At 46.8% G+C, this 24,389-nt stretch overlaps 1 protein-coding gene across 1 annotated transcript in view; it reads left to right on the top strand.

Annotated features, from left to right (window-relative positions):
* The window catches only part of TDRD1 (tudor domain containing 1), a 246,820-nt gene that overhangs the window by 7,326 nt on the left and 215,105 nt on the right, over nucleotides 1–24,389 (top strand). The window contains exon 3 of the mRNA XM_030204712.1: nucleotides 7,744–7,814. Coding sequence (XP_030060572.1) covers nucleotides 7,744–7,814 — 71 coding nt within the window. The remainder of the gene's footprint in view (nucleotides 1–7,743; nucleotides 7,815–24,389) is intronic.

The raw sequence follows: 24,389 nt of genomic DNA, 5'->3' as shown, positions 1-24,389 counted from the left end.
ACTGAAAGCCTACCTCTTTAACATTGCTTTTGACTCGTAACCACTTGTAACCACTTGCCTCCACCTACCCTCCTCTCTTCCTTCCCGTTCACATTAATTGATTTGATTTGCTTACTTTATTTATTTTTTGTCTATTAGATTGTAAGCTCTTTGAGCAGGGACTGTCTTTCTTCTATGTTTGTGCAGCGCTGCGTATGCCTTGTAGCGCTATAGAAATGCTAAATAGTAGTAGTAGTAGTAGTAGACCTCCGGCGAATGCTGGTAGAGGCTCCCCTTCCTTTGCCTCTGGTACCGAATCTGTTGTCACAGGGACCGGTGACCATGGAGGACGCCTGCCGCTTTGGTTTTACGGCATGGCTATTGAGAGGGCGCAATTGAGAGACAAGGGTTATTCCAGTAAAGTCATTTCCACTCTCCTACAGGCCCGCAAGCGTTCCATTTCCGTGGCTTATGCCAGGATTTGGTGCCAATTTGAGGCTTGGTGTGCTGTTAAAGCGATTACACCTATGCGGGCTTCTGTCTCGCCGATACTTGACTTTTTGCAGGATGGTTTACAAAAAGGCCTTGCCTATAATTCCCTGCATATTCAAGTGGCAGCCGTAGCATGTTTTCGAGGGAAGGTCGCTGGCCTCTCCCTGGCTGCTTCTCTGGATATGGCACAGTTTTTTAGAGGGGTGCTTCGGCTCGTCCTTCCGTGCGGGCTCCGTGTCCGGCCTGGAACCTGGGGTTAGTTTTAAATGCCCTTCAGTGTTCGCCCTTCGAGCCGCTAAGGCAAGCTTCAGAGAAGGATGTGACCCTAAAGACGGTCTTTTTGGTGGCCATTAGTACGGTGAGACGGGTGTCTGAGCTCCAGGCTCTGTCCTGTCAAGACCCTTTTCTGCAATTTTCAGAGTCCGGAGTTATGGTACGTACAGTGCCTTCCTTCTTGCCTAAGGTGGTTTCAGCGTTTCACCTAAACCAGCCTATTTTCCTGCCTTCCTTTTCCAGAGAGGAGTTTCCGGAAGCCTTTGGGCAATTGCACCTCCTAGATGTGCGACGGGCTCTGTCGCAGTATCTGCGCATGTCAAATGCTTTTAGGACCTCTGATCATCTTTTTGTCCTGTTACCAGGTCCTCGCAGAGGGTCTCCAGCGTCTAAAGCCACTATAGCCCGTTGGCTCAAGGAAGCTATTTTTTCAGCCTATCTGCTGTCTGGCCGGCCTCCGCCTGAAGCCTTCAAGGCACATTCCACAAGAGCGATTTCCTCTTCTTGGGCTGAAACTGGAGCACTCTCTCTTAGAGATATGCAGTGCAGTGACATGGGCTTCTAAGCTCTCTTTTGCCCGACATTACAGGCTGGATGTGGCTGCCAGGAGGGATGCGCATTTTGGAGCACAAGTGCTGGCGTGTGGTGTGGATTGTTCCCACCCTATCTAGGGATTGCTTTGATACATCCCATTCGTAATGGATTCATCTGCTTGATGACAAGAAAGGGAAAATTAGGTTCTTACCTTGGTAATTTTCTTTCCTTTAGTCATAGCAGATGAATCCATGAGCCCTCCCTCAGTGATTCATTGTGTGATTGATGTTTTATGTTCAGTTTTTCCTGTAGATCTGTTCCCTCATTGGGAGAAGTTGGAAAACAGTCTTCAGGATTTCTGTTCTGTTATAGGAGGTTGAGTTCGTCCCTCCTTTGTGTTGTTGCTCCTATTCTGGGGCGTTCATCCGCTGTGAGGAAAGTTCATGTTATGCTACTTTGCGGTGTAACACTGCTTTGGAAGCTTCAAATACTGAAGAGGCAGATGGAGGTAGCTGGCCATGAGGCACTATGGTTTTTCAGTGCTCTCTATCTCCCCCTGCTGGTTGATGGACACAACCCATTCGTAATGGATTCATCTGCTATGACTAAAGGAAAGAAAATTACCAAGGTAAAAACCTAATTTTCCCGTCTGTGGAAGCAGTAAAACACTGTTCCTACTGTGGGGCTTGCCATTCTGTTGCTGACAAGTGTAAAACCATCCCATAAGCAGTCAGTTGGTCCTTATTCCAGCAGAGGGAACTTAGCATTTTTTTTCTGCAGTTGGTGGTTTTAAATCCAACCTTTTCTGTTCTCTCTGCCCACAGTTCTCCTGAGACAACCATGGGAATGGTAACCGTTCTGGGTCATTCTGGTTCTCTCCTGAATTTATTGGTTTATGCATTGGGCATATTCATTGAAGCATTGGGTATCCTAGAGGATGCTTGCTCTATATTTCCTGTTCCTAAGCAAGTCCATGTAGAACAGGCAGACTTAGCAGATACAGAATCAGTCCATTCCATGGTGCCTTCAGAACAGCCTTCCTAATTTTTAGAACTTTGTCACTCAGTAAGTTCATCATTGCGGGAGCCTCTTGAGGAAGGTGTGTTCCGTCCAGAGGAGGGAGATGTCTCTAAGGTGCTAAGATTATTTCATAAGGAAGAGCTTTCTTCCCTGATTACTAGAGCTCTGGAGATTGTCTATTCCTTATCCTGCAGTCTCATCTTCTGTGATTCAAGATCCTTCTATTATGTCTGGTCTGAAGCTTTTCCTATATATCCTACTATTCCAAATTTAATTTAGCTGCATGACAGTCCCTTCACGTAGGTCTTAAAGTGGGTAGAGCTATGGCATGCTTGTATCTATTGACTTCTGAGGAGAAAGAAAAGCTGCAGTTGCCAGGAGTAGACTCCCTGGTGACTACAGTTACAAAGAAGACCCCTTTCCCTATGGAAGGGGGCGTCGCTTTTAAGGATTTGCAGGATCTGTAGGATTGAGGCTGCCTTAAAGCATTTTTTTAAGGTTTTATCCCTTGGGTTGCAAGCCACTGTTTGCAGTTATTTTGTGGCCAGAACATTTCTCAAGTGACGTCAGAGCTACCTTGTCAGACTCGGACTCAGATTTGGAGAGCCTGGACCTGTCCTTGTGTTTCTAGACTGGTAGTGGGTCTAGCTTAGATGGCAGATGCCATCCATCCATGATAATCTCTGCAGCTTGGCGCACTCCATGGCTCTGTGTCTGCATACTGTTAGCTGTGGCTGAGACGTCGGTCTGTAGATGCAGCATCCAAGTCCAGATTTGTCAAGCTCCTGAAGCAATTTGACCAATTGAAGAGTAGCAAATCTGGACCAGATGGTATTCATCTCGGAGTACTGATAGAACTGAAAAATGAACTTGCAGAATTGTTAGTAATATGTAATTTATCCTTAAAATCGAGCATGGTACCAGAAGATTGGAGGGTGGCCAATATAACATTGATTTTTAAAAAATGTTCCAGAGGAGATCTGGGAAATTATAGACTGGTGAGTCTGACGTCGGTTCTGGGCAAAATGGTAGACACTATTATAAAGAACAAAATTACAGAGCATATTCAAAAGCATGGATTAATGAGACAAAGCCAACATGGATTTAGTGAAGGGAAATCTTGCCTCACCAATCTATTACATTTCTTTGAGGGGGTGAACAGACATGTGGATAAGGGTTAGCCGGTTGATATTGTGTATCTGGATTTTCAAAAGGAGTTTGACAAAGTACCTCATGAAAGAGTCCAAAGGAAATTGTAGAGTCATGGGATAGGAGGTAGTGTCCTGTTGTGAATTAAAAACGGATTAAAAGATAGAAAACAGAGAGTAGGGTTACATGGTCAGTATTCTCAATGGAGAAGTGTAGTTAGTGGGGTTCCCCGGGGGCCTGTGCTGGGACCGCTGTTTTTTTAAACATATTTATAAATGACCTAGGGATGGGAGTAACTAGTGAGGTAAATTTGCTGATGACACAAAGTTTTTCAAGTTAAATCTCGGGAGGATTGTAGAGGACCTTACGGGACTGGGAGACTAGGAGTCTAAATGGCAGATGGCGTTTAATGTGAGCAAGTGCAAAGTGATGCATGTGGGAAAGGGGAATCCGAATTATAGCTACGTCATGCAAGGTTCCATATTAGGAGTCACTGACCAAGAAAGGGGCCTAGGTGTCGCTGATGATATGTTGAAACCTTCTGCTCAGTGTGCTGTGGCGGCTAAGAAAGCAAATAGAATGTTAGGTGGTATTAGAAAAGGAATGGAAAACAAAAATGAGGACATTATAATGCCTTTGTATTGCTCCAGGTGCCGCCGCACCTCGAATATTGTGTTTAATTCTGGTCGCCGCATCTCAAAAAAAGATATAGTAGAATTAGAAAAGGTATAGAGAAGGGCGACGAAAACGATAAAGGGGATGGGACGACTTTCCTATGAAGAAAGGCTAAAGCGGCTAGGGCTCTTTAGCTTGGAGGAAAGACGGCTGAGGGGAGATAAGATAGAGGTCTATAAAATAATGAGTGGAGAGGAATGGATAGATTTGAATCGTCTGTTTACTCTTTTGAAAATTACTAGGACTAGGGGACATACGATGAAGCTACAAAATAGTAAATTTAAAATGAATGAGAATTTTTCTTCACTCAATGTGTAATTAAACTCTGGAATTTGTTGACAGAGAATGTGGTAAAAGCGGTTAGCTTAGCGGGGTTTAAAAAAAGTTTGGATGGCTTCCTAAAGGAGAAGTCCATAGATCATTATTAAAATGGACGGGGAAAATCCACTGCTTATTTCTGGGATTAGCAGCATAAAATGTACTGTTTTGGGATCTTGACAGGTATTTGTGACCTGGATTGGCCACTGTTGGAAACAGGATGTTGGGCTTGATGGACCTTTTGGTCTGTCCCAGTGTGGCAATACTTATGTACTTAAATGTTCATCAGCTGTTGGAAAGAACCGTGCTTGATGGGGATTGAAGCCCTACCTCAGCCCTGGCCGAAGATATCTGCTGTATGTCTTCCGTCCTTGGCCCATGGTAGGCTGTGTGTTGAAATGGATCACATTGCACCATGGTCAAATAATTCTCCTAGCCCCAGTTTGCTCCGGAGGCTGTGGTACATGGACCTGATTTGAGTGCTGGAGTGAGGTCCTCTCCTTCCACAGGTAGATGGCCTACTAAAATACAGTGCTCATGGATGATCCGTGCCCCTTTTGCTGTTAATGCTTGGCCATTGAAAGGGCTCAGTTTTCTGATTCGTTCATTGCTACCTTTTTCAGGCTCATAAGCGCCCTTCATCCGTTGCGTATGCGAGGCTGTAGAGGACTTTGAGGGCTGCTGTTCAGAGCGTGCACTTTGTCTTCTCTGCTCAGATTATGTACGTCGTCTTCTCTGCTCAGATTATGTACGTCCTAGCTGTTCTCCAAGCAGACCTTCAGAAAGGATTAGCATTGGGTTCTCTGAAAGTTCAGGTTGTGGCTTTGGCCTGTTTCAGGGGCCTATTACAGATGACGTCTCTTGTGGATCACCCGGATATAATTTGATTCATTCTTTCGTATGCCGTGTCCAAGTGGAACCGTAATTTAGTTTTTGGGATCTTCAAAAACGTCCTTTTGAGCCACTCTGGAAGGCTGCCTTAAAAGATCTTGTGCTAAAGACTGTGTTCTTTGTGGTTGTTGGGCTGGCACATAGGGTTTTGGCGCTTCAGGCTCTTTCTTGAGTACCTTTGCTTTTCGGAAGTGGGCTTGTGTGTGTCACAGTTCCTTTCTATTTTATGAAAGTGGTGTCAGCATTTCATCTCAACCAAACTGTGGAGCTTCTGTTCTTCGGTACAGAGGACAAAGAGGCTCGGTATTCTTCCTTGAAATTCCTCAGTGCATGTAGAGTCCCTCATTAGACATCTGGAAGTCATGTATGAATTTTGCAAATCGTACAGAGTGTTTTTTTGTAAACAAAGGCTTGGCCTCGTGGCTTTCAAGCCCACAGTTGCTAGATGGCTGAAGGAGATTATCACGTTGGCTGCTTTTGCTTGTGGGGAAGTAGGCTCATTGGGCCTTGTGGGTTCATTCTATGAGGTGTATAGTACTACTACTACTACTTAACATTTCTAGAGCGCTACTAGGGTTACGCAGCGCTGTACAATTTAACAAAGAGAGACAGTCCCTGCTCAAAGAGCTTACAATCTAATAGACAAGTGAACGGTCGGTCCGATAGGGGCAGTCAAATTGGGGCAGTCTGGATTCACTGAACGGTAAGGGTTAGGTGCAGAACGCAGCATTGAAGAGGTGGGCTTTAAGCAAAGACTTGAAGACGGGCAGGGAGGGGGCTTGGCGTAAGGGCTCAGGAAGGTTGTTCCAAGCATAGGGTGATACGAGGCAGAATGAGCGGAGTATAGCAACATCTTAGGCCGAGACTACCTTATTGTCTCCAGATATTTGCAAGGTGGCAATGTGGTTGATGCTGCATACCTTTGCCAAGCACTACAGGGTTGGTGACGTGTGCTCATAAGCCAGTTTTGTAACTTTGGTCCTCAGGGTGGCGGTGCCAGGATCCCACCCACTCTAGGATTGCTTTGAACAGCCCACAGGTTCTGAAATAGTGGGAAGGACTAATGGAAAAATATTTACCAGGTAAGACCTAATTTCATCTTGTATTTATCAGATCTGTTTTTGAAATATTTTATTATGGCATTTTACATTTGGTTTTTGAGTATTTGAAATTGGTGGCTATTCTGTGCTGGATTATTTATATGAAATGTAATTTGTGCATCTTGTATCAACAGATTGGGTCCAAGGTGGGGGTGTGGCAAGGGGTACAAAAGCAAAAGCTGACTCGGCACCACAACCTCTTCATCTGCCCCTGATTTCTACTACTACTACTATTTAGCATTTCTATAGCGCTACAAGGCATACGCAGCGCTGCACAAACATAGAAGAAAGACAATCCCTGCTCAAAGAGCTTACAATCTAATAGACAAAAAGTAAAGAAATCAAATCATTTAATGTGTACAGGAAGGAGGAGAGGAGGGTAGGTGGAGGCGAGTGGTTACGAGTCAAAAGCAATGTTAGAGGTGGGCTTTCAGTCTAGATTTAAAGGTGGCCAAGGATGGGGCAAGACGTAGGGGCTCAGGAAGTTTATTCCAGGCGTAGGGTGCAGCGAGACAGAAGGCACGAAGTCTGGAGTTGGCAGTAGTGGAGAAGGGAACAGATAAGGATTTATCCATGGAGCGAAGTGCACGGGAAGGGGTGTAGGGAAGGACGAGTGTGGAGAGATACTGGGGAGCAGCAGAGTGAGTACATTTATAGGTTAGTAGAAGAAGTTTGAACAGGATGCGAAAACGGATAGGGAGCCAGTGAACCGACTTGAGGAGAGGGGTAATATGAGTAAAGCGACCCTGGCGGAAGACGAGACAGGCAGCAGAGTTTTGAACCGATTGGAGAGGGGAGAGGTGGCTAAGTGGGAGGCCAGCAAGAAGCAGATTGCAGTAGTCTAAACGAGAGGTGACAAGCGTGTGGACAAGGGTTTTGGTAGAGTGCTCGGAAAGAAAGGGGCAGATTTTACGTATGTTGTAAAGAAAGAAACGACAGGTCTTGGCGATCTGCTGGATATGAGCAGAGAAGGAGAGAGAAGAGTCAAAGGTGACCCCAAGGTTTTGAGCTGAGGAGACAGGGAGAATGAGAGAGCCATCAACAGAAATAGAAAATGGGGGGAGTGGGGAGGTGAGTTTGGGGGGAAAAATGAGAAGCTCGGTTTTGGTCATGTTTAATTTCAGGTGCTTGAGAAATCATTAAATTTTGGGAGCTGCATACAGATCTTAAATAAGACAGAATTGTGGTGTGTTCTGTTATCTCCACCTGCTGGTCATTGGTCTTAACACCCACTTGTCTGGAATAGTGTGAAGGGCTCAAGAAACTATTGGGTAAAACCTTATTTCTCCTTAATACCTTTTTTTTTTTTTAGAGCAATCGATAGAAAGCCTGAGCAGTGGAAGCAGTTCATCATTGTTTTCCCATTTGGATGGTGTGAGCGCTGTGAGTTAAGTGATTTTTGTTGTTAATATATCATATGTTTCCTTGTCATCAAGCAGATGAAGCCATTACGTATGGGTTATGTCCATCAACCAGCAGGGGAGATAGAGAGCACTCAAACTTTCACAGTGCCCTCTTGGCCAGCTAGCTCCACTGCCTCTTCAGTATTCTCTATCTCCCTTAGCAGGGTGGCTGCAGCTTGTTCGAGCTCCAGAAAAATCTGCCGGGAGGTGGTTCCTGGTTTGCCAGTTGTTAACCGGGGTGTTGGAGGCTATAGCAGCTTCACTTTAAAGGCACATACGTTAGCCCTTTCCCTGCCTTACCCATACCCCTGTGGATGTGGACATATTGCCTTGTTTTCCCTGTCCTTACTCACCAACAGTGGATGCAGGCATATAGGTTCGCCCTTTCCCTGCCTTTCCCACTCATCTGAGCCTCCGGAGTCTTCAATACCTCTGCTTTCCTCACAGCTTAAAAAAAAAAAAAAAGTCGCGTCACGTTTTTAAACGCAGAGACGCTGGAACAGAGGTTTTTGACCTGATTTTCAGCAGGATCGTAGTTGTACACTAGATCCTTTGAAGTAAGAGTGTTTTCCAACTCCTCTGGGGTGGGCCCGTGATCGGGGCGATTTTGGCGCGAAACCGCCATTTTGGATTTTACCGCCGTTTTTCGGCGATGGCTGCGGACAATGTAAAGCGCTGTTCCACTTGTGGCAAGCGCAAATCAGCAGCAGGGTTCTGTAAATCGTGCTCTATTAGCGTAGGAGCTGGCCCGAGCATGGCGAGCGATGTTTCTTCCCGCTCTGAGCTAGCAGCGGGCGCCATTTTGCTTACACCGCATGGCGCGGCCTCCGTGGACACGGAGAGACCTGAGCCGGGTGGGGCACCTCGAGATGAGGTTATTTCAGGAGTGGCTAGCACCGGACAGGATTTGGGTGCCCAGGGTGAGATTTTCTCCCCGGATTTTGTGCTTTTGCTGCATAAAGCATACATGATGAAAAGAGCCCTTCCTCAAGGGTCGCCTGAGGCTCCTCTGATTGCCCCCCCGATGGATTCTGGCCTGGGACTGCCCAGTGAGGCTTTTTTCCCGGATGCTTGGCCTAAAGATAAGCGCAGAAGGGTTAATTCCCCTTCAGATTGTGGTGCACCTTTTTCCCCCCTGTGGTCGGGGTGTGAGGATTCGGAGAACTCTGACAGACGTTCTTGGTCTGAGGAACCGGAGTCAGGTGCGGATTTACCACAGGATCTGGATGATCCTTCCGCGGTGAGGATTTTCCACCGTGATGAGCTGCCAGCGCTTATTTCAGATACCCTACAGGCCCTCTCGATTGAAGATCCTGACAGTGGCATGGCCTCCTCGGGTAATCCCAGGATGGCTAGTACCAAGAAAGCTGCTTGGGCCTTCCCTTTGCATGACTCCATCCTAGAGCTTGTTTCGGCTCAGTGGGCTGACCCCGAGGGACCTTTGAGAGTTTCCAGGGCTATGGGGCAGTTATACCCTCTGCGTGAGGGACATATGGCTCGTTTTCAAATGCCTACAGTGGATGCCCTAGTCACTGCGGTGACAAAGAACTACCCTCCCTGTTGAAGGAGGTGTTGCCCTGAAGGATGTTCAAGACCGTAGGCTGGAAACAGCGTTGAAACGGTCCTTTGAAATTGCAGGTCTCACTGTTCGGGCGTCTGCATGCAGCTGTTATGCTGTGAGAGCCTGCCTAGCTTGGCTGCAACAGGCAGTGGCTCAGCCCGGAGATGGAGCGGAGCCCTTCTTGGATGTGGATCCGCGGATGGAGGTGGCCTTGTCCTTTCTGGCTGATGCCCTTTATGACCTTGTCAGAGCTTCGGCTAAACAAATGGCAGTAGCAGTGGCGGCTCGCCGTCGTCTGTGGCTACGACACTGGGCAGCGGACATGGCCTCTAAGCAAAGGTTGGTGAAGTTGCCTTTTCAAGGACTTCTCCTATTTGGTGAGGAGTTGGAGAAAATTGTGAAAGGCCTGGGTGATCCAAAACCCCAGCGCTTGCCCGAAGATAGGCAGAGGCCTTCCTCTAAGGGCCAGGCGGTCCACTCCTCGTACAGACCTCGCTTCCGTGAAGCTAAACGGTACCGCCCGGGGCGTTCTGCTGGGTTCACTTCTCGTGCCCGTGGTCAGCAGAGGAACTCCTTTCGCTCGGACAAGCGTTCCGCAGCCGGTGGCTCAAGACCAGAAGTTCAGGGGCGACCCTCTCAATGATGGTGCGCCGGCCCTCTCCTCGATGCCTGTCATCGGAGGACGGCTTTCCCTCTTTGTCGAGGAGTGGGCCAAGATTTCCTCAGATCAGTGGGTTCTGGACCTGATCAGAGATGGATACAGAATAGAATTCAACGCCCCAGTAAGAGACGTGTTTGTGGAGTCCCTATGTGGTTCTGCCGTCAAACGGGCGGCGGTGGAGGAGACTTTACAAGGTCTGATTCAGTTAGGGGCAGTGACCCCGGTGCCTCCCGCCGAGCAAGGCTGCGGCCAATACTCCATCTACTTTGTGGTGCCGCGAAAAGGTGGGTCCTTTCGCCCTATTCTAGACTTAAAAGAAGTGAACAAGTCCTTGAGAGTGCGGCATTTCCACATGGAATCCCTGCGCTCCGTCATTGCGGCGGTTCAGCCAGGAGAGTTTCTCACGTCTCTAGACCTGAAAGAAGCTTACTTGCACATTCCGATTTGGCCCCCGCACCAGAAGTTTCTGAGGTTTGCGGTGTTGGGAAAACATTTCCAGTTCAGGGCCTTGCCTTTTGGCCTCGCCACAGCTCCCCGAACCTTTTCGAAGGTAATGGTGGTAGTAGCTGCTTTTCTCAGGTGAGAAGGTATCAGGGTTCACCCTGTTAATGTGTTGTAGCTTAAGGCCTATCCACTGGAATGGTGGTGGGCCAAGTTACAGGACTTTGGTCAGCTGAGAAGCCTTGACTAGGCCTGATAACCCACTAATGGCATTACAGTTGAGAACCTGCAAAAGCAGGACTATATGATGAGTCTTAATAAAACTTGGTACACCTTATAAATTGAATATAGCACATATGATGATTGAATAATGGACTAAAATGGATAAAATCTGGTTTTTAAAATGAAGTTTGTGGTACTCAGATCATAAGAGCATATGAAAGCTGATATGAAACTGAGATGTCAATAATAAGATATTTTTGTAAAAAGATGTTGACGAGAGCGGAAATGTCACAAACAGGTGCAAGATATTTTTGTAATAAGAAATAACATGTTGTTTACAATAACGGAAATATTTCAAAATAGCTAGAACAGGAAGGGAGATGGTACAGATGGACACCTGCTGGAAATGAATCAGAGGTTAGGCAATATTTAGAAAAAAAAAGGGTCTTGCCATTGACTTGCATTCAGATCTTCGCCTATAAAAGGGATGAGATTTTGGCAGATAGTTGGAAAACACTCCCCAACTTGTCTTGGAGAACAGAAGCTCTGTTCCAATGAACCCAGAACCTGTCTGATGAATGTATTGAATAGAAGACTTTATTTTGGTAAGAATAAACAAAATCCTATTTCTGAAAACTATCCTTGTCTTTATTTCTACTTATTCTTTATCTGTCTTTTATTCTACAAAGAACACCATACACAAGAGATCCTCACTCCTTGAACTAACTAAGATAGATCTTTATATATGGGAACATAATTGGCCAAAGATCTCCTTAAATCCTATTAGACAGAAAGCTGTGGTCATGGGAATAAGGTGTGAACTCTGCCTTCTGATGCCTCCCAGAGGAGTCAAGAAGGGGTCTAAAAGGGGGGCATTTAAAACAACCCGTACCTAGACGACTGGCTTATCAGAGCAGACTCTGCAACAGAGAGCTTACAAGGTACAGCCAGAGTGGTCTCAGTACTGCAATCTCTAGGCTGGGTCGTCAATATGGCCAAAAGTCACCTGTCCTCTTCACAATCTCTAGAGTTTTTGGGGGCCAGGTTCGACACAGTCTCGGGCTATGTGTTCCTACCCGAGCTAAGGCGGTGGAAGCTTCAGAATCAGGTCCGTCTGCTCCTGAGGATGCCCTGCCCACGAGCTTGGGACATTGTCCAGCTGCTGGGATCGATGACAGCCACGATGAAAGTGGTACCCTGGGCGAGAGCGCACCTGAGACCTCTACAGTATTCCCTACTCCGGAGATGGTCTCCTATTTCTCAGGATTACCAATGCAGACTTACTTGGCTCCCTGCGGCCCGACTCAGCATGGAGTGGTGGCTCTCGGACAGCATGCTGCGGCGAGGAATGCCGCTGACGCTCCCCGTTTGGTGCCTAGTGGTAACAGATGCCAGCCTGAAGGGCTGGGGCGCGTACTGCAAGGGGAAGCATGCCCAGGGTCTATGGACACCCGAGGAGTCGGAGTGGTCCATCAACCGCCTAGAGTTGAAAGCGGTGTTTCAGGCGCTTCTGGCCTTTCAAGTGACCCTGGAAGGATTGGTTGTCAGAGTGATGTCGGACAACACGACAACGGTGGCCTATATAAATGAACAAGGCGGAACAAGGTGCAGAGCACTAGCCGCGCAGGCCGAACTGATTTGCCACTGGGCCGAGCTGCATCTTCAGTGTCTGTCGGCAGCTCATATTGCAGTTCAGAGCAATGTGCAGGCCGATTATCTGAGCAGGCATCAGATCGATCCAGCAGAATGGAATCTGGCAGACGAAGTATTCCTGCAGATCTGTGCCAAATGGGGCAAGCCCGTGATGGATCTAATGGCGACAAGTGCCAATACCAAAGTCCCGTGCTTCTTCAGCAGACAGAGAGATCCTCGCTCGGCGAGGTTGGATGCCTTGGCTCAACCCTGGCCTCCGGGTCTACTTTATGTGTTTCCCCCATGGCCCTTGATAGGGCGCCTGCTCTTGCGGATTCGGCTGCACCCAGGAGAAGTGGTCCTCATCGCCCCGGATTGGCCAAGGAGACCTTGGTATGCAGACCTCCGACAGATGCTCCTGGAGGCTCCTCTGCCGTTACCTCTGGTACCGAACCTCTTGACTCAGAGACCGGTAGCCATGGAGGACGCCGGCCGCTTTGGTCTTACGGCATGGCTATTGAGAGGGCGCAATTGAGGGATAAAGGTTATTCCAATAAAGTTATTTCCACTCTCCTGCAAGCCCGCAAGCGGTCCACTTCTGTGGCTTATGCTAGGATTTGGTGCCTGTTTGAGTCTTGGTGTGCTTCCAGAGCCATTGTTCCAATGCGGGCTCCTGTCTTGCCGATTCTGGACTTTTTGCAGGAAGGTGTACAAAAAGGCTTGGCCTATAATAGTAGTAATTCCCTGCGGGTGCAGGTGGCAGCGTTGGCCTCCCTTTGTGGTAAGGTGGAAGGCGTGTCTTTGGCTGCTCACCCAGATGTGGCACGGTTTCTTAGAGGGGTGCTTCGGCTCCGACCTCCAGTGCGAGCACCCTGTCCAGTTTGGAACCTGGGGCTAGTTTTGAAAACCCTGCAGGCATCTCCTTTTGAGCCGCTTCGGCGAGCATCGGAGAAAGACTTGACACTGAAGGCCGTTTTTCTGGTGGCCATTACCTCGGCGAGACGGGTGTCAGAGCTCCAGGCGCTGTCCTGTAGAGACCCATTTCTGCAATTTTCAGAGTCCGGAGTCACGGTTCGGACCGTGCCTTCCTTTATGCCTAAGGTGGTTTCAGCCTTTCACTTAAACCAGCCTATTTTCTTGCCCTCTTTTTCAGAGGAAGAGTTTCCAGAATCTTTTGGGCAGCTGCACCTTTTGGATGTGCGCAGGACTCTGCTGCAGTATCTGCGAGTTACTAACTCTTTCAGGACTTCTGATCATCTGTTTGTTTTGCTATCCGGTTCTCGCAGAGGGTCTCCAGCGTCTAAAGCCACTATTGCCCGCTGGCTCAAAGAAACTATCTTTTCAGCTTATCTGCTGGCCGGCAGGGTTCCGCCTGTAGCCTTTAAGGCACATTCTACTAGAGCAATTTCTTCCTCTTGGGCTGAAACTGGAGCACTCTCTCTTCAAGAGATATGCAGTGCAGCAACATGGGCTTCTAAGCTCTCCTTTGCCCGACATTACAGGCTGGATGTGGCTGCCAGGAGGGATGCGCGTTTTGGTGCACAAGTGCTAGCGCGTGGTGTGGCTTGTTCCCACCCTATCTAGGGATTGCTTTGTTACATCCCATACGTAATGGCTTCATCTGCTTGATGACAAGGAAGGGAAAATTAGGTTCTTACCTTGGTAATTTTCTTTCCTTTAGTCATAGCAGATGAAGCCATGAGCCCTCCCTGTATGATTGTCTGTATGCTGTGAATCTGTTTTTCAGGTTCTGTTCTAATTTCCTGAAGTTCTTTCCTTGGGAGAAAGTTGGAAAACAATCTTCAGGATTCATGTTCAGTTTAAATTTAGGAGGATGTGTTCATTCCCTCCAGCATGTTTTTTTTTGGAGGATGTGTTGATTTTCTCCAGGAGGCGCGTGTGTTCCCCTCCAGTTCTATAAATAGGAGGATGAGTTCATTCCCTCCAGTGTGTTGGGAGGATGTGTGATTCCCTCCAGGAGGCGCGTGTGTTCCCCTCCAGTTCTATAAATAGGAGGATGAGTTTATTCCCTCCAGGAGGATGTGCATTCCCTCCTTTGAGTTCATGCCCTTGTGATGGGCCATCGTTCGCTGTGAGGAAAGCTCTTGTGATTCCCATTGCGGTTTGCCATACTGCTTTGGAAGCTTCAAATACTGAAAAGGCAGTGGAGCTAGCTGGCCAAGAGGGCACTGTGAAAGTTTGAGTGCTCTCTATCTCCCCTGCTGGTTGATGGACATAACCCATACGTAATGGCTTCATCTGCTATGACTAAAGGAAAGAAAATTACCAAGGTAAGAACCTAATTTTCCCACTTGCATTGGATGGCTTAAAATAGAAGCTACATCCTTTGATGCTAATATGCTTATTTGACATGAAGGAATCTGTGGTTTCAAAGGCTTATGTTTAGATATTTTTGTAACAAAACTTTAACTCATCTTTATTAGGTTATGCAACTGCAAACAACAGTACACAATCATCGTGGATACACAGGTGTTTCTTCATCATACCCACTGCCTTAGCATGCAGCCCACTGCAAAGAACTCCCACCCCAGCAAGGCACAAACTCAGTCTATTAACCAAAACGGTATGTTAAAACCCTCAAAGTCATAGTCCTGGAGAGCCAATGAGCTCTACACCACCAGCAAAAGGCAGCCCATCGACTCTCAAACAAAGGCTCCTTATAACTATGCAGGGCCGCAAGGTGATACATATCATACCAGAGGTCCAGTTTGCTCACAGCCTGACCAATCTTGGGCGTCTAGGGCTGCTTCCACTCTGCAGCTACCACTTGTCGGGCAGCTGTCATACTCAGTTGAGGGACTGGTTGGTTTAAAAGGGTTACCTCCATGCTGGATTCTCCAGGTCTCTCTGTAAAATTTGGGAGAACGTAACAAAACACTTGATGCCAAAACTGTGTCAACAAAGAACATTCCACCACATATGACAAGTTCCTGGAACCCAATAGCTCTCCCAATATCCATCTGGGTATCTCCCAAACATCCTAGAAAAGCGTAGGGGAGTATAATACTAGTGCAATATAACTTTATAACCATTCTTAATAATCAAAGATGATCCCAAACTGAGTACACTTTCTCCCACTCCACCAGACTCTGCTCCCTCCCTAAATCCTCCTCCCAATGCCTCATTTACATGCTTTAATTGATTGACTTACCACCCAGAAATAGATCCAGTCTCTCTCGATCTTACTTAAATTTACACTACGCAGATTGTGGTGGCCTTAAATACAAATCCACTTAAGCCTCCAACTTTACATTCATAGGCACACAACTGTGGAATGCTCTACCTAAATCAGTTAAATCTACCTAGAACTACTTAAATTTCAAAAAATTATTGAAGCCCGTCATGTTCAAGAAGGCTTATTCTCCAGGTTCAACATAATTTTTGATTAACTCCCAGTTCAACAAGATTCATGGACACTAATTATCCTTATATATCTTCTACGTATAGCTGTTTAAATGATGTTTACTATATTACTTTTACACTGTTTAATTGTACTTTTCCTTAGCGTCCCTCTGGACCGGCCCAGAATGTGACTGATGGGTTGTGCACGCCTTCCAGCAGGTGGAGACTGAGAAGAAAACTGTGACTCTAGCCAGCCAATAAGAGCCCTTGCCAGCTAGAGAAAGATCCAGTAATCTCAGTCTCCAGCAGGTGGAAGGTGGTGAGCCCTTCAGTCTCAGACTTTTCTATGCTTTTCTCTCTTTTGATTTAGTTTTTAAGTATTGGTATAATTTTCATCTGTGTCCCTGTGCATTTTTAAAGAGATATTACAAAAACCTGCTGTTTGAAGCCTGAAACCCGTGGGGGTCCCTTAGAGCCTCGGGGGTGCCACACTCTGAAGGCCGAGTCCCTCCCCCCTATTCCTCCCTGAAGTAAAAGCATTCTGTCCTAATTTCTGATACTTTGGAAAGCAGACTGTTGTCAGGAACAGTCAGACTGATGTGAGTTTTCCTCCAGCTCTTTGTTGTAAGAACTGTAGAGGCAGGGAGAGGCAGCTGCTTTAAAAAAACAATTCTCCCTCTTGCTGGCTAATTTAACTTTGGTAGCTTGTTTTTGCTTTTTCAAAGCAAAATAAAAATTTTCTCAAGCGCCTCGGGGGTGGGGCAGCGCTGGAGGATGGGAGAGGCAGCTACTGAATTTAAAAGATAAATAATTATTTGAATGAAAGAAGCGAGCCTCCCGGTCTGCTGGCCTGGAAGAGCTGTTGGTGGGCGGTAAGAACTAGCAGGGCTTCTCCGGAGCGCTCAAATGTTTCCTATTCAGCTGTTTCTGTTCCCTGTCTTTGATTTTCGCTATGTAGACGAGCTCCGCCACTGTTTCTGTCAGCGGTGCGGTTTAGGAGCGGCTGTGTGTGTGTGCTGTCTTTGCACGGGTTGTAATAAGAGGATCAGGGTTCTGGTACCATTTTTTTTCCTGTAGGCCCCGTTGGGGGTGGGGGGGGGGGGAGGCTGTCCGAGATCGTCTCCGTTGTTCTGCCGCTACTCGCGTTTTCCTCTTCGTTGCCGATTTTTGGCGGGAACCACCGCCATTTTGGAGATAATACTGTCGGATGTCAGCATTCTGAAGCAGGGAGCCTGGTGCTTTTTCTGCGGGGCTGGAGCTTGCGCCTGGGGGGATTTTTGACCTTATGCTTCTTCTGTGGGTCGCCCATAGCGTGTTTGCCAGTTCAGTAAATGTGGTCAGGACCTGGCTGGTCATGCAGCGCTTTACATAGCTTTTCTCTGCAATGCCACTACTGCTTATCATTTCTATGGCTCTCCAAGGCATACGCAGCGCTGTCAACATATGCAAAATGGCAGTCCCTGCTCAGTGAGCTTACAACCTTGACAAAACAGCAAGGGGAACGTCTCTCCATTAAAGAAGGCAAAGCTTATGTCTCTACTTTCCCAACCAAAATATTTGGTATCTTTCAATCTGTGCTACAGTGGGGGAAATAAGTATTTGATCCCTTGCTGATTTTGTAAGTTTGCCCACTGACAAAGACATGAGCAGCCCATAATTGAAGGGTAGGTTATTGGTAACAGTGAGAGATAGCACATCACAAATTAAATCCGGAAAATCACATTGTGGAAAGTATATGAATTTATTTGCATTCTGCAGAGGGAAATAAGTATTTAATCCCTCTGGCAAACAAGACCTAATACTTGGTGGCAAAACCCTTGTTGGCAAGCACAGCGGTCAGACGCCTTCTGTAGTTGATGATGAGGTTTGCACACATGTCAGGAGGAATTTTGGTCCACTCCTCTTTGCAGATCATCTCTAAATCATTAAGAGTTCTGGGCTGTCGCTTGGCAACTCGCAGCTTCAGCTCCCTCCATAAGTTTTCAATGGGATTAAGGTCTGGTGACTGGCTAGGCCACTCCATGACCCTAATGTGCTTCTTCCTGAGCCACTCCTTTGTTGCCTTGGCTGTATGTTTTGGGTCATTGTCGTGCTGGAAGACCCAGCCACGACCCATTTTTAAGGCCCTGGCGGAGGGAAGGAGGTTGTCACTCAGAATTGTATGGTACATGGCCCCATCCATTCTCCCATTGATGCGGTGAAGTAGTCCTGTGCCCTTAGCAGAGAAACACCCCCAAAACATAACATTTCCACCTCCATGCTTGACAGTGGGGACGGTGTTCTTTGGGTCATAGGCAGCATTTCTCTTCCTCCAAACACGGCGAGTTGAGTTCATGCCAAAGAGCTCAATTTTTGTCTCATCTGACCACAGCACCTTCTCCCAATCACTCTCGGCATCATCCAGGTGTTCACTGGCAAACTTCAGACGGGCCGTCACATGTGCCTTCCGGAGCAGGGGGACCTTGCGGGCACTGCAGGATTGCAATCCGTTATGTCGTAATGTGTTACCAATGGTTTTCGTGGTGACAGTGGTCCCAGCTGCCTTGAGATCATTGACAAGTTCCCCCCTTGTAGTTGTAGGCTGATTTCTAACCTTCCTCATGATCAAGGATACCCCACGAGGTGAGATTTTGCGTGGAGCCCCAGATCTTTGTCGATTGACAGTCATTTTGTACTTCTTCCATTTTCTTACTATGGCACCAACAGTTGTCTCCTTCTCGCCCAGCGTCTTACTGATGGTTTTGTAGCCCATTCCAGCCTTGTGCAGGTGTATGATCTTGTCTCTGACATCCTTAGACAGCTCCTTGCTCTTGGCCATTTTGTAGAGGTTAGAGTCTGACTGATTCACTGAGTCTGTGGACAGGTGTCTTTCATACAGGTGACCATTGCCGACAGCTGTCTGTCATGCAGGTAACGAGTTGATTTGGAGCATCTACCTGGTCTGTAGGGGCCAGATCTCTTACTGGTTGGTGGGGGATCAAATACTTATTTCCCTCTGCAGAATGCAAATAAATTCATATACTTTCCACAATGTGATTTTCCGGATTTAATTTGTGATGTGCTATCTCTCACTGTTACCAATAACCTACCCTTCAATTATGGGCTGCTCATGTCTTTGTCAGTGGGCAAACTTACAAAATCAGCAAGGGATCAAATACTTATTTCCCCCACTGTATATCAAACACAGATTGCTTTAGGGCATGCTTAGCAGGTCATCCTTATTATAAAAAAAAGAAAAGACAAAGAAAAATGGTTTCTATCTGCATTTTTATTTTGGCCAGTGTCAGGCAGCTCTGCAGGTGGCCACTTTTGTTGCAGTCTTATCGTGCTTCCCTTCTGCACAGCGGTATATGTATAATCAGGCACTTGCAACTTCATTTTTTCCTGTCCCTCTCCCCTCCTCCCCCCTTCCTCTCCTTCCCCCTCTCCCTCTTTTTATCCAGTTTCTGGGGGGGGGGGGGGGGGGTGACATTTTCTGGCATAAGAAGCTCTTGATGCAGTTTTCCAGTTTCAGTATATGATTTTTCATATGACTTTTGTCCGATGCAGTTTTCCAGTTTCAGTATATGATTTTTCATATGACTTTTGTCCGATGCAGTTTTCCAGTTTCAGTATATGATTTTTCATATGACTTTTGTCCGATGCAGTTTTCCAGTTTCAGTATATGATTTTTCATATGACTTTTGTCCAATGCTGGGCCGTGTCCACATAGTGCATTTGGGGGATGAGTGCACATCTGGCACCTACTTACTGCTAATACTATTTATCTGGTTCCGAGCTAGCTCTTGTCCCGAATTAGCCAGGTCAGTCCAACTAAAGGTGGTAGGGCTTCTAGTCCTTTTTTGGCTGATCATTTTCTTACAATCAAGGCTGATTGAGTTTCTAGGAGCATAAGTGTTCCCACTCTAGGCCAATCCATAGGTCCCCCAAGTGTGGCATCCAGTCTCCAGCAATACTCACATCTGCTCTCAGACTATCCACTAAATTTCTAGTTTCGTTTTAGGCGGTGAGCACTAATATACTGCAGCGTTTTCCAGTTACATCTCTTGGAATTCTGATTTCTATGGGAGTTATTTGCAATAGGTCACCTACAGTCTAGTTCCTGGTCTGAGGCAATTTCATGAGTTATACCTCTTATAGCATTCTAGTATTGGTCTGCTTTTATGGGTCTTCCTGCTGTCAGATACTTCTCATTTGCTTCGCCTGCTCTGGGCAATGCAAGGGTGCAGGCACAGCCGCTGCTCCCTGTAGGCGCTCGCTTGGCGTCATTTCAAGAGAGGTGAGTCTACCCTTCGGATTGCTGGGTATTGCAGATTATGCGAGTAGGGTACATATATCAGATTGCTCAAGAATCTCTTTCCAGTGCTCGCGTCAAACTCGTTGCCGTCAGAGAGGTTCTATACAGGCGTCTGGTTCTTTGAGCAATTTCTTTCCATCGGGTGATCCACTGCCAAGGTCGTTCTTCCATTTTCTATTTGATTTTAGATCTCATGCCGGTCGCTCAAGACCTCTAGCTGCCCTTTTTCGAAGGGGAGCTTGGCAGCTTGTCATTGTCGCAGTGCGGTCATGGGATTTTTTGACTTCTCTCGTTTCTTGCAGAAGTCTACTTTTACATTTCTATTTGTTCTGCACATATTGGTTTCCTTCGTTTACCAAAGTCATGGTAGTTGTAGCGGTGGTTCTCTCACCCAAGGGCATTTTATTGCATTTTCAATTGGAAGATTGGTTGTTCTGGGCAAAGTCTTGCCACAAGAGTCTTCTGGTGTCAGCTCGGGGGGCAGAATTCTTGCCATGCCTACCTTGGGTAGTGGTTCGGCACAGGAACTGTCTTCTACCCTCTTAGTCGTTAGAGTATCTGAGCGTTAGGTTCCCCATAAGCCAGAGTCGATTGTTTTTCTGTCTGCTTGAGTTCTCAGGCTCCAGACTAAGCTTAGTCTCTCGAGCAGACTTTGACTCCATCAGAAAGAGATTTTCTTCAGGTTTTGGGGAACCATGGCGGTACCGATCGAGGCGGTGCCTTGCACTAGGATTCTCCTGGAGTCTTTTCAGAGGTTGCACCTGCCCAGATGTTTATCTCAGAAGGTTTCCCTTCATCAGTCTTTGCTTCTTTTGTTCTGGTTGAAGCAGTTGTTCAGGGTCTCTGCCTCTTCAGAAGACATTATTTTCGATTAGACCAGTTGGAGACCAGAGCACTTCGTATGGCGCTGCAGAGGGTTCTTCTTATTCTGGCAGGCTGAGTAGTTCGGGTAATCTCAGGCTACGTCGCGGCGGTCGTATATTTATCATTCCACAGAGAGGAATGAGGACTCTGCCGTTAGAGCGAAAGCCGATGATATTGTTTCAAGGGCCGCACGCTCATCTGGTAACTCATTCAGCGGGTCATGTAGCAGGGGTCATCAATGTTCTATCAGATTTTCTCTGTCGTCACAGGTTCATTTTCAGAGAGTGGTCGCCAACCTAAGTGGGTTTGCGGCTGTTACTGGATCGTTGGGGGTCTCCCAAGTTGGATTGGTTTGCCTCTGCTAGCGATGCTAATTTCCTCTGGGTTTTTTTTTCCGTCGTCCTGAGGATTCCAGAACGTGAGGCGTGGACATTTTTCTACTATGCTAGTCAGCTGGTTTAAGGTATGCCTTTCCTTCTTGTCTTCTGATAGGGTGTCTTCTTCTAGAAAGGCGAGACACACACAGGGGACGTCTGATTATGGTGACTCTGGTCTGGTCTCGAAGACCATGGTGTGCCGGTTTTCGACGTCTTCTGGTGGCCCTTTCTTTCAGTCTTCTGGTCCAGCGAGGTTTTTTACCTCTTACAGGGTCCTGTCGTTCATCAGAACCCGGATCAATGCTATCTGGCGGCCTGGCTCTTGAGGGGTGTTATTCAGCAGAGGTCTTTAGCTAGTTTTGTAGCTGTGGTGCGTTTTTGAGCGCATTTAATCTTCTTTTTCCCTACCACTGTTCTTTTCCTCGTTGGGGTCTGAATTTGGTGCTTACAGTTCTTACTATACCTCTCTTCAAGCCTTTCTCGTACTGTACTCTGAAAGACTTGACTTACTAGACATTATTTTTGCTGGCCGTTGCTAAGTTTCGGAGTGGCAGGCGTTGTCGTGTACATCGTCTTTCTTGGACTTCTGTTCCGATCGCGTAGGGTTCTGGCCAGTTTCTTTCTTTCTCCCCAGAGTGGTATATTGCCTTTATGCTTCTCAGTTGGTGGTATTGCCTAGGTTGCGTTCTTTTTCCGGCTCAGAGGAACAGCGGCATTTGAAGTCTTTGGATGTCAAAGGGAGTGTTCATCCACTGTTTTGTTTGTTCTGTTTCAAGATAGGTGTACGGAGTTTCATGGCCTTAAACCCTATTTTTTTTCCTCGATGATTTTCAGCTTATCTTCTTTCGGGGAAACCTGTTCTAGGGCATGTTGAAGTTCATTCTGCAACAGGTCATGTAGTCTTGTAGACAGAGTGTGGTCTGGTGCTTCCACAAGACAGTGATATTGGGGCAATCTAGTCTTCTCTGCATTCTTTTTCTAAGCTCTGACGTTTCGACGTCCTCAGTCATCGGCAGATTCCTTTTGGGAGCGTGCGTTTTTTGTCGGCGGGGCTGCTAGGGTCCCTCCCATATTTTCACTGCTTTGTTACTTCCCATCAGTCACATTCTGGGCCGGTCCAGAGGGATGCTAAGGAAGGGTAAATTAGGCCTTACCTGCTAATTTGCTTTCCTTTAGTCCCTCTGGACCGGCCCAGATCCCTCCCTTCAGATATATGGATTTGTTAGGAGCTGTATTGTTAGTTTCTTGGTCTATATAATTTAAAAACAATTTTTTTACTAAAGGTCCGGGATGAGGGACCATGATATGTTTGCAGGCACTCACCCGTTGTTGGCAAGGTGCCGGTGGCTGCTCAGGTTTTTGGATGCACAGGTCCTGTATGTTTCCTATGACTTTCCTTCTGCTTTGGTACTTTATTACGCTGTTCAAAAATACCATCCTGGAGGCCCAGGCTAAACATATTCCGCGAATTAGAAAAGAAAGACGGAAGTCCAAAGACAGCCGGTGTGGTTGAAAAGTGAGGTGAAGGAAGCTATTAGGGCTAAAAGAAACGCCTTCAGAAAATGGAAGAAGGAACCATCTGAAAATAACAAGAAGCAGCATAAGGAGTGTCAAAGCAAATGCAAGGCGCAGATAAAGAAGGCCAAGAGGGATTAAGAAAAAACGATAGCATTAGAGGCAAAAAAACATAGCAAAATTTTTTTCGGTATATTAAAAGCAGGAAGCCGGCAAAAGAATCAGTTGGGCCGCTGGATGACCGAGGCATAAAAGGGGCGATCAAGGAAGACAAAGACGTAGCGGAGAGATTGAATGAATTCTTTGCTTCGGTCTTCACCAAGGAAGATTTGGGTGGGATACCGGTGTCGGAAATGGTATTTCAAGCGGACGAGTCGGAGAAACTTACTGACTTCATGGTAAACCTGGAGGACGTAATGGGGCAGTTCAGCAAACTGAAGAGTAGCAAATCTCCTGGACCGGATGGTATTCATCCTAGAGTATTGATAGAACTGAAAAATGAGCTTGCGGAGCTACTGTTAGTGATATGTAATTTATCCTTAAAATTGAGCGTGGTACCAGAAGATTGGAGGGTGACTAATGTAACGCCGATTTTTAAAAAAGGTTCCAGGGGAGATCCGGGAAATTATAGACCGGTGAGTCTGACATCGGTGCCGGGGAAAATGGTAGAGACTATTATCAAAAACAAAATTACAGAACACATCCGAGGACATGGATTACTGAGACCAAGTCAGCACGGCTTTTGTGTGGGGAAATCTTGCCTGACCAATTTACTTCAATTCTTTGAAGGAGTAAACAAACATGTGGACAAAGGGGAGCCAGATGATATCTGGATTTTCAAAAGGCGTTTGACAAGGTACCTCATGAAAGGCTACAGAGGAAATTGGAGGGTCATGGGATAGGAGGAAATGTCCTATTGTGGATTAAAAACTGGTTGAATGATAGGAAACAGAGTGGGGTTAAATGGGCAGTATTCACAATGGGGAAGGGTAGTTAGTGGGGTTCCTCAGGGGTCTGTGCTAGGACCGCTGCTTTTTAACGTATTTATAAATGATTTAGAGATGGGAGTAACTAGCGAGGTAATTAAATTTGCTGATGACACAAAGTTATTCAAAGTCGTTAACTCGCGGGAGGATTGTGAAAAATTACAGAAGGACCTTAGGAGACTGGGCGGCTAAATGGTAGATGATGTTTAATGTGAGCAAGTGCAAGGTGATGCATGTGGGAAAAAAGAACCCAAATTATAGCTACGTCATGCAAGGTTCCACGTTAGGAGTTACGGACCAAGAAAGGGATCTGGGTGTCGTCGTCGATAATACACTGAAACCTTCTGCTCGGTGTGCTGCTGCGGCTAGGAAAGTGAATAGAATGTTGGGTATCATTAGGAAAGGTATGGAAAACAGGTGTGAGGATGTTACAATGCAGTTGTATCGCTCCATGGTGCGACCACACCTTGAGTACTGTGTTCAGTTCTGGTCACCGCATCTCAAGAAAGATATAGTAGAATTGGAAAAGGTGCAGCGAAGGGCGACTAAAATGATAGCGGGGATGGGACGACTTCCCTATGAAAGACTAAGGAGGCTAGGGCTTTTCAGCTTGGAGAAGAGACGACTGAGGGGAGA

This window comes from Microcaecilia unicolor, chromosome 5 (genome assembly GCF_901765095.1).
Source record: "Microcaecilia unicolor chromosome 5, aMicUni1.1, whole genome shotgun sequence".
In the NCBI taxonomy this organism is placed as follows: Eukaryota; Metazoa; Chordata; class Amphibia; order Gymnophiona; family Siphonopidae; genus Microcaecilia; species Microcaecilia unicolor.
This window is presented reverse-complemented; position numbering and strand designations above follow the sequence as displayed.